This window comes from Mangifera indica, chromosome 5, assembly GCF_011075055.1.
Source record: "Mangifera indica cultivar Alphonso chromosome 5, CATAS_Mindica_2.1, whole genome shotgun sequence".
NCBI classification, from domain to species: Eukaryota; Viridiplantae; Streptophyta; class Magnoliopsida; order Sapindales; family Anacardiaceae; genus Mangifera; species Mangifera indica.
Window position 1 is genome coordinate 6,282,293 of NC_058141.1, and position 8,721 is coordinate 6,291,013.

Here is an 8,721-nt window from a genome sequence, read left to right on the forward strand (position 1 = left end):
TCATTTGCTTGAAGGTATACTGCTTCATCAGAATTTGGAGAAATAGACAAAGAAGGATTTTTAACCAAGTCAATAATATTATGTTTCTATGAAATTTTAGAACTATGATAACCTCTACTAACCACCGTCTTCTATCTTATTAGATTCCTGAACGGCCAAAATAACTTTTTGTTACTGGTAAGTTACCGAGTTCAAACTACTGTTTCACCTAGATTTCGAACCGGTCCCGCAGCCAGAATCAAATAAAGGGAAATTGAAATTTTTAGCACTTTTTTATTCCGTGTATACAAAATTGCCACCTATTTTAAAGCTTTCACAAATATACCACAACAGTACTCACCTTTCCCAAAATACCCCTCCTCAATCTTTCATGCATAAATTCTCTTTTCACTTCCCTGCAACTTTTTTTTCTCTTCTTCCTCTTCTTCCAAAGTTATAAAGAAATCACTCTCTCTTCTCCCTCATCTTCAAAAACAAAAACAGGAAGGAAACAACCAAATTCTTCAAATTAAGAATTCTTCAAAGTAAGGATTTTAAAAAAAAAAAGGGGAAAAAAAAGAGCAACCTAAAAGATAAAAAATGACCATCGAAGAAATGACCATGTAAGATGATCATGTAACAGTATTTAACTGGAAAAAGAAAAAAAATTGATATTTAAGGATTTAAGTGAAACAAAAAAAACTGAGCATTTAACTTTAAAAAAAAAAAAACGTTGGCGTGAAAGTTGCTGTGTAACGCCAACCCTTAATATATGTATATAATATTAAATAATATTATTATATTAATATAATATATTATATACTATAATATTATAATTTATATAATTAAATTATAATATTTTATAATATAATATTACATATATAATATAAAATATATTATATATAATATATATAATTATTACAGGGGTTGGCGGCATCGCCAACCCCTGGTAATATATATTATATATATAATAATAATATTATATTAAAATATTATAATTATATATTAATATAATATTATTATATTAATATAATATATAAAATATTATAATTTATATAATTAATTTTTAATATTATTATAATATTTTATAATATAATATTATATAATATATAAAATATATTATATTATATATAATATTATATATTTTATAATTATATATTATTATAATATATTACATATTTTATATAATAAAATTTATATAATTATAAATATTATATTATAATATAATTTTATTTTTTATAAAATATATGTAAAAGCAGTCTGGGTTGGCGATAAGGGAAATTGGCCTGTAGCATTAATGTAGGGTGGGCCCATCTTTTTTAAAGCAAAACATGATTTTTATATATATATATAATTATATTATATATTAATATATGATATATTATATTATATTTTAATTAGAATATTATAATTATATTATATAATTATATATTATATACTATAATATTATCATATAATAATATATTAATATAATATATAATATATTATAATTTAAATAATATTATTATAATATAATATTACATATATAATATAATATATATAAAATATATTATATATAATTATTACCAGGGGTTGGCGGCATCGCCAACCTTTGGCGTCGCCAAAGGTTGGCGATTCCACCAACCCATGACTTTTATATATATAATTAAATAATTATATATATATAATTATATTATATATTAATATATAATATATTATATTTAATATATTATAATATATAATTATAATTATATATATTATATATTATATATTAATATATATAATATTATATATTATATATAATAAATAATATATTATATATAATATTATATATTATATATTATATATAAAATATTATATATATATATATATATTATATATATATATAATATTATAATATATAACATATTATAATATAAAATATTATATATATAATATTATAATATTATATATAATTATATATTATAATTATATATATAATAAAATATATATTAATATATTATTATATATTATAATATATTATATTATAATATATTATATATTATTAATAATATTAATATATTATATATAATATAATATATGTATATAGTATTGCCAGGGTTGGTGGAAACCCTTATCAGTTTATTTTATATATTAATTTATATAATATTATAATATAATTATAATTTATATTAATATATAATATGTTATATAATATAATATATTAAAATTATATTATAATATATTTTATATATACCGCCAACCCTTTATATTAATATATATATTATATTATATTATACATAAAATATATTATATATATTATTATATTAATTTTATATATTATTATATATATTATTATAATATAATATATTATATTATATATTATTATTATAAAATATATTATTAATATTATTTATATTCGTACTTATACTATTATCAATATGTTAAATATTATTGAAATGCTGTCAATATAATAGCTAAAGAGGGTTGTTTTTAAAGGTGGATCAAAATTGACCTAAAATCAAATTGACAAAAAAATTTATTAGGATTTTGGCAGTTAATTAATATTTTTATATAAGAAGAACAGTAAAATTAATAAAACAATTTGATTTATTATTTTTCAATGCAGCCCATACCGTGTTTCAATAAAACAATGTGTCAAATACACCATACAAACAATAAAAAATGACATCATTCAAAAAATAATAAAATACACCTTTCAATCAATAATAAAATACATCTTTCAAGCAATAATAAAATGACATCCAATTCGTATGCATGCCCGTCCATCCATGCCTGTTTAGAAATCCTCGAAACCTGCATTGTCACATTCCATTTGAATTGAATAAAGACAATCAATTTAGTAAACTTTGCTGACATACAAATAAACTCATAAACAGTTAATACTTACTGAGGGCCCTTCCTTGGAATATGGTTGTAGCCACGCGTTTTCTTAACCTCTTGGAATGTGCTGATGTAAAATTAAATGGGTGATCTCGGGCAAGGTATTCCATAAACATGAGTAAAAAAATGCCACAGTCTCCACTTCCAACATCTTGTTTTGGGACATCACGAATACACCTATATTGTAATGTCGGTAGAGGATCTGGTGATGGAATTCCCTTTGATATATAGAAGTTACTCGCCTTCATTAGGTGTGTTAGTGTCTTAAATGGCATCAATAACTTCTTCACCCTCTCTATGCTTTCAGTATATTGGGCAGAGTCGTATATATACATCCTCCATTCATTTATATCCAATACGCCACACACCCAATGTTGGTTGTCGAAGTTGATCGGAAAGAATACCTGTCGACCAATGAAGATGAAATAAGTATCAATAATCAATCTTACCGTAAACAACTTACAGTTGTACACCACCTTGTCAACACTACTCCATGGGCGAAAGAATTCTTTTGTCCAAAGCGAGATTCCATTGATTTGATCTAGAAAAAATGTAGGCCACTCCATATTTGCACCCAATTGTTTAAACTCACTGTAACACTGAGGGAGAAGTGCAACAAATTGGGTGGAAACAGTAGTCCAGTTACTATCCGGATAAGATTTACGAAGTATACCCATAAAAGCTTCAATATGCTGTGTTCATAGATTAATCACATCATACTTTGAACATGATAAGTAATAGAAACAAATACAAAGGAAGGGTACATACCGTGTTTTCCAACCATTGCCCTAGTGTTACAATTTGGGTCCACCATGGTTTGGGCATACGGGCTGTCGTTCCGGCTGGTCCCCCGAGGAAGACGCATCGACTGTCATTATCAGACGCTTGATCATACCATATTATGAACTCTGAATAGCACCCAGCCAACTTGGGGTCAAAATCAATACCCTTAATTACTGGTTATTTGTTCTTTTTTTCCTTTACTGGATTTGTGAATGGACTGACCAACTGTTTCCCTTTTCGCAGTACACGACCGAAAGCTGACACTTTTTTAGTTGTTGTCAGCTTCTGAGCAGTTGTTGGTCGGTCCTGAATTTGTTGTTGGACTTCCTCGTCGAATGATTCGTCTAACTGGAAAAAAGTAAAAAAAAATAATGTTTATCATAACTTTATAATTAAACAATTGAAAAAAGAAATTAAATAATAAAACCAATTGAAAAATAAAATTAAGTATGGTGGATAATAACCTGTACTGATTTAGATGCTTGAACATAAGAACCCTCAAGTCCTGTAATTCGATTATTTAATGATTGCATTTTTTCCTGCATCTCCCTTTGAAGCATTGTCGATTGTTATTGCCATTGGTCCTGCATCTCCCCCCGAAACATCGATTGTTGTTGTTGCCATTGGTCTTGTAACTCCCCTCGAAACATCGATGCTTGTTGTTGCCATAGGTCCTGCAATTCCCCCCGAAACGTCGATTGTTGTTGTTGCCATTGGTCCTGCAACTCCCCCCGAAATGTCGATTGTTGTTGTTGCCATTGGTCCTGCATCTCCCCTCGAAACGTCGATGCTTGTTGTTGCCAATACGACTGCATATCCTCACGAAACGATGCTGATTATCGCTCCCACTCCGCGCACATCATTGCACCGTATTGGTCCAATTGTTGTTGCATCTGAGAGTTGATGCCTCTTTCATGTTCCATTAATATTTGTTGAAGACGGTCGTATGAAACACCATTGTATGACGTCCCATGGACCGAGTGTCTTGCAGGCTCGTGTACCGGATGCTCATGAGAATGAGAGGTGCGTGAAGTGGACCTTCGTGGTGGGGAAGCAGGTACATTAGGTGTGGCCCTATATGACCCTCGGGAGGATGACCCCTGTGGAGGGGATGTACGTGCAATAGGAGACGTCCTAGGAACCATGGGTCTGGCACCTCGTGATGACGGTCTTCGCCTGGAAGCAGTTGAAGACGTAGAAGACCCTGTAGGGACTGTCTGAAAGGCAGCAGGAGGGTTCGACTAGGTGGCATCATCATCATCTGAATGCATAGATGGTGCGTGTTCTCCCATAAACTCCAAGGCTCGAATATACCACTCAGAGTAACGCTCAATCTCGGTCGGATGTAATGCAATTGTAATCTCCTCCTACAACATGAAAGAAATTTTTCATGATTTTTGAAATACAAAACAGAATAATAAAATATAAATGAGCAACATACCGGAGAAGTGTCCCAAAGTATCGATATGTCATCCCATGAAGGTAGTACAATTGTTTTCCATTTTAGGATACGAGGGATTCGATCATTTGCTTCCATACGGATATAAGGCGATAGATTCTGAATCGTCTCATAAATCCAATACTACACAATGTACAACAAAAATTATTAGTATTGATAATAGACATTAAGTATGTAAACTTTATCTATTATATTATACTTACTTGAAAAGCAATCGGGTATCCCAAAATACTGTAACTGAGAAGTGGGAGCGGACTTGTATACGACGGGTAATGGTCAACACAATATTGATATTTCTTATGTATACCTTTCTGTATCGAGTCGAATGTTTTATTCCATGTCAGTGTTCCCCATGGATATCGACTAAATGCATCTAAATTATTTGCTAAATGCAAAAAATGATCAGGTACTTTGTTTTTGTTGTCCGCCCCTAATAATCCAGTAAATGCGCAATACAAGACTGCAAACTGCACTGCATCATCATCATTGTCCCCCCAAACTTCATTGTCGAATGCTTCTTCGATCTCCCCATGAGATAACAACCTGTGAATGTTCGGGAAGTATTGCTCTCTTAATCGAGGCGTATCCGTGCAATCAACGTAACTAGACACATCCATGTCCTCCCCGAAAATTAAACCAGTGACGAGTGCAAACTCAACAGGGCTGAATCGGAATTCAACCTCATTTATTCTAAACCACATTTCTCTATCTGGGTTCCCACGATTGATCATATGTAGCAACATTGCTTGAATAAAAACGGCACTGAACCGTGGCTCCACCAAATCTAATAAATGTCCAAAACATGTTATGCGGAAAATGGCTCTTTGACTAAATGTTAGTTTATTCCTAATTACAGTCAAAGTGTCCATTTTTGTTCGAAGCGACATGTGCACACGGAATTGGTATGCATCGTGGAATCTGTAAGCCCCCTCTTGATAGTTGATTGCAAATGCCTAAAAATATATATTAATTCATTAAATTACACTACTGAAGGAAACTGAATGATTATTATTAAATTAACCACGTTGTGATGGATGGGATATTCCCTACTTTAGTGGTATGTTTGTTCTTACAACTAGAGAGCTGAGAAGAGATGTCCTAAAAATACAAAAACGAATATCTTACCAGATTCATAAATTAGAATTTGCACAGATTTAACATAACACAATTTCTCCAAATCACTACAATAATCAAATATGCATGGACTATATAGCTAGAAAGATATAACCAATAAATTAATAATAATTTAAAAATTCTAATGTTAAAAATAAAAATAAATTAGAATGGAATTGGCTTCCCTGGACGTTCCACATGCAATGATTCTAACTCCTTTATAGTTTTTTATTTGTATTATTTTAATTCTAAACAATTAAAAATTCTCATGTTAAAATTAAACAATTGAAATTAAACAACGCCACCCTTTATAGTTTTTTATTAGTATAATTTTTGCATTTTATGCAACGGTGGGACCTCCTAAATGCTTGCTAAATTTTTTCGCTTTCTTCAACATTTTAAATTAACTGTAAATTATGCTAAGCTACATAATTTGACCTACAAAATAAGTAAATTGCTAAATGTTTTATACATGAAGAAGGACAAATATTGCTAAATTATGCTAAACTACATATTCTAACCCATAGGAAAAAAAAATCGTTGATCATATAATTAATCTAAGCCACAAGAAAAAAACTCTGAAAATATATATTATTACATTTATTATAACGAAACCTAACCTGTCTTCCTGCCATTATGTTGTAAGTATCGATATCCGATGAAACTATTTGATGGATTTTCCGCTGAACCAGAAAATTACCCGAACCAAGCAACTAAACAATTTGGTGGGAAATATGGATGCAAGCAAGCAAAAACATTTCTGGGGAAAAATTGAAAACACATGCATATATATATATATATATATATATATATATATATATATATATATATCCAATAAAGCAAAACACACTCCACGGAATTTTGTTGAATTATTGAGGGAACTGGATTGAATTATTGATGCAAAAAATTCAACTATGTCAGGAATGAATAATCAAAAAATGCTTTTGAACAAAACTATGCACAACAGTAAATTACTCAGAAGAATTATTAAAGGTGAGAAAAGGGCGCAAAAAAAAAAAAAAACCGTCGGCAACATTTATTTTATAATGCAAAAAGGGCTGGCATTATAATAAAAAAACAAAAAAGGTTGGCCCCGCCAACCCTCCTGCTTTTTATACTTAATTATATTATTTCACAATGGTGGGGGGCCTGCGCAAAATCCATGCCAAATGTGTTTGCAGCATTATTTCACAACAGTGGGGGGCCTGCGCAAAATCCATGCCAAATTTCTTTATAGCAGCAGCATGCGAATATTGCAGAGGAATAATCGCAGAGGAATAATTGCAGAGAATACACAGTCTGGCAGGGATGCATTGATCGAATAATATTCACGTGCTACCATTTGTAATATATTATTATCTATTATTATTACTATTATCTTTATATATATATATATGACAATCTATCTTAAACATACCACAACAGATTGACAGATTTATACTTTGCAGGAGAAAAAATTTTATTAAGCAATCAACCAACGAAATTTATTGCAGAGACGAAATATTGCCAGGACAACAGGTAAGGTTTTAAGAAACCTTAATTTATTTAATTCTATTGTATTACACCTGCATTGAAATTATTTCATATTTGGATACAGTCTAAAAAATTTTAATTTAATTCTATTAAAATTCAATTAAGTAAATCAACATATTGTTAAATATTACAATTTCCGTAATATGTTTGATTAGCCAATTGTTTCAAGGTTTTTATTGAATTTTGGCTTAATTTATTAATCTGTTAAATATACATTTTTTTCACTTAATTTATTTAAATTTAAATAAAAAATATATTTTTTTAAAATTAAATATGTATATTGTTATGCATGTATAAATTATTGTTCTGTCTTTGCTAGTCAGGTATAAGGGGGAACATGTCGACTAAGGACTACTATCTAAATTATAAGATGAATCCAGTGCACAACCTTTTCACTCATCTTGGTATCATGCATGAGAGATATAATGATTTAAAAGACAATGACATAAAATTAACTAGAAAGGAGTGGATATCTAGATTACTAAGGTCGTTACCAGATTATTGGACTCCAATAATTGCTGATCTCGTCCGAGAAAAGAAATTCAAGACTTATTGGCAATGCGTGGATGAATTGCAGCTCGCTGAAGAACGGAGAATTGTGATGAATATAAGAAAGTCAACATCTCTCTCGATTTTCTCGAATCAACGAAGTGCGAGGCATGTAGGCTATTGCAAGTATTATAATAACTTTATCTTAGATAAAGTTACTCCTACTATCGTTAGAGATAGAGAAAATGTTTTTTCTCAATCTGATTGGTGGAGATCGAACCCATATAAATATGACGAGCGTTTGATTAACAAGATGCCCTGTTTTAAATCGTACAAATCTGTTGCCCAGGATGGTTCGGAAGTTGGTCATAGTAATTGAATTCCATGTCCACATTATGAAGATATTTAATATATTGTTCAAATAATCTAATACATTCTATAGTTATTAGTGAAAATACTAAGATTGAGGAAAATATAATATAATATATTTTATATCAACAAAA

General features: G+C 29.6%; 1 protein-coding gene across 1 annotated transcript; it reads right to left on the reverse strand.

Moving 5' to 3' along the window:
* Window positions 1-2,638: 2,638 nt before the first annotated feature.
* On the reverse strand, window positions 2,639-4,184 carry LOC123216323 (ubiquitin-like-specific protease 1). Its single transcript, XM_044636760.1, has 6 exons — window positions 4,089-4,184; window positions 3,847-3,972; window positions 3,623-3,709; window positions 3,318-3,533; window positions 2,849-3,245; window positions 2,639-2,754 (listed from the first exon to the last, which is right to left on the reverse strand). The coding sequence occupies exons 1-6, from the start codon at window positions 4,182-4,184 to the stop codon at window positions 2,738-2,740; spliced, it is 939 nt and encodes a 312-aa protein (XP_044492695.1). The 3' UTR covers window positions 2,639-2,737.
* Between the last annotated feature and the right edge of the window lie 4,537 nt (window positions 4,185-8,721).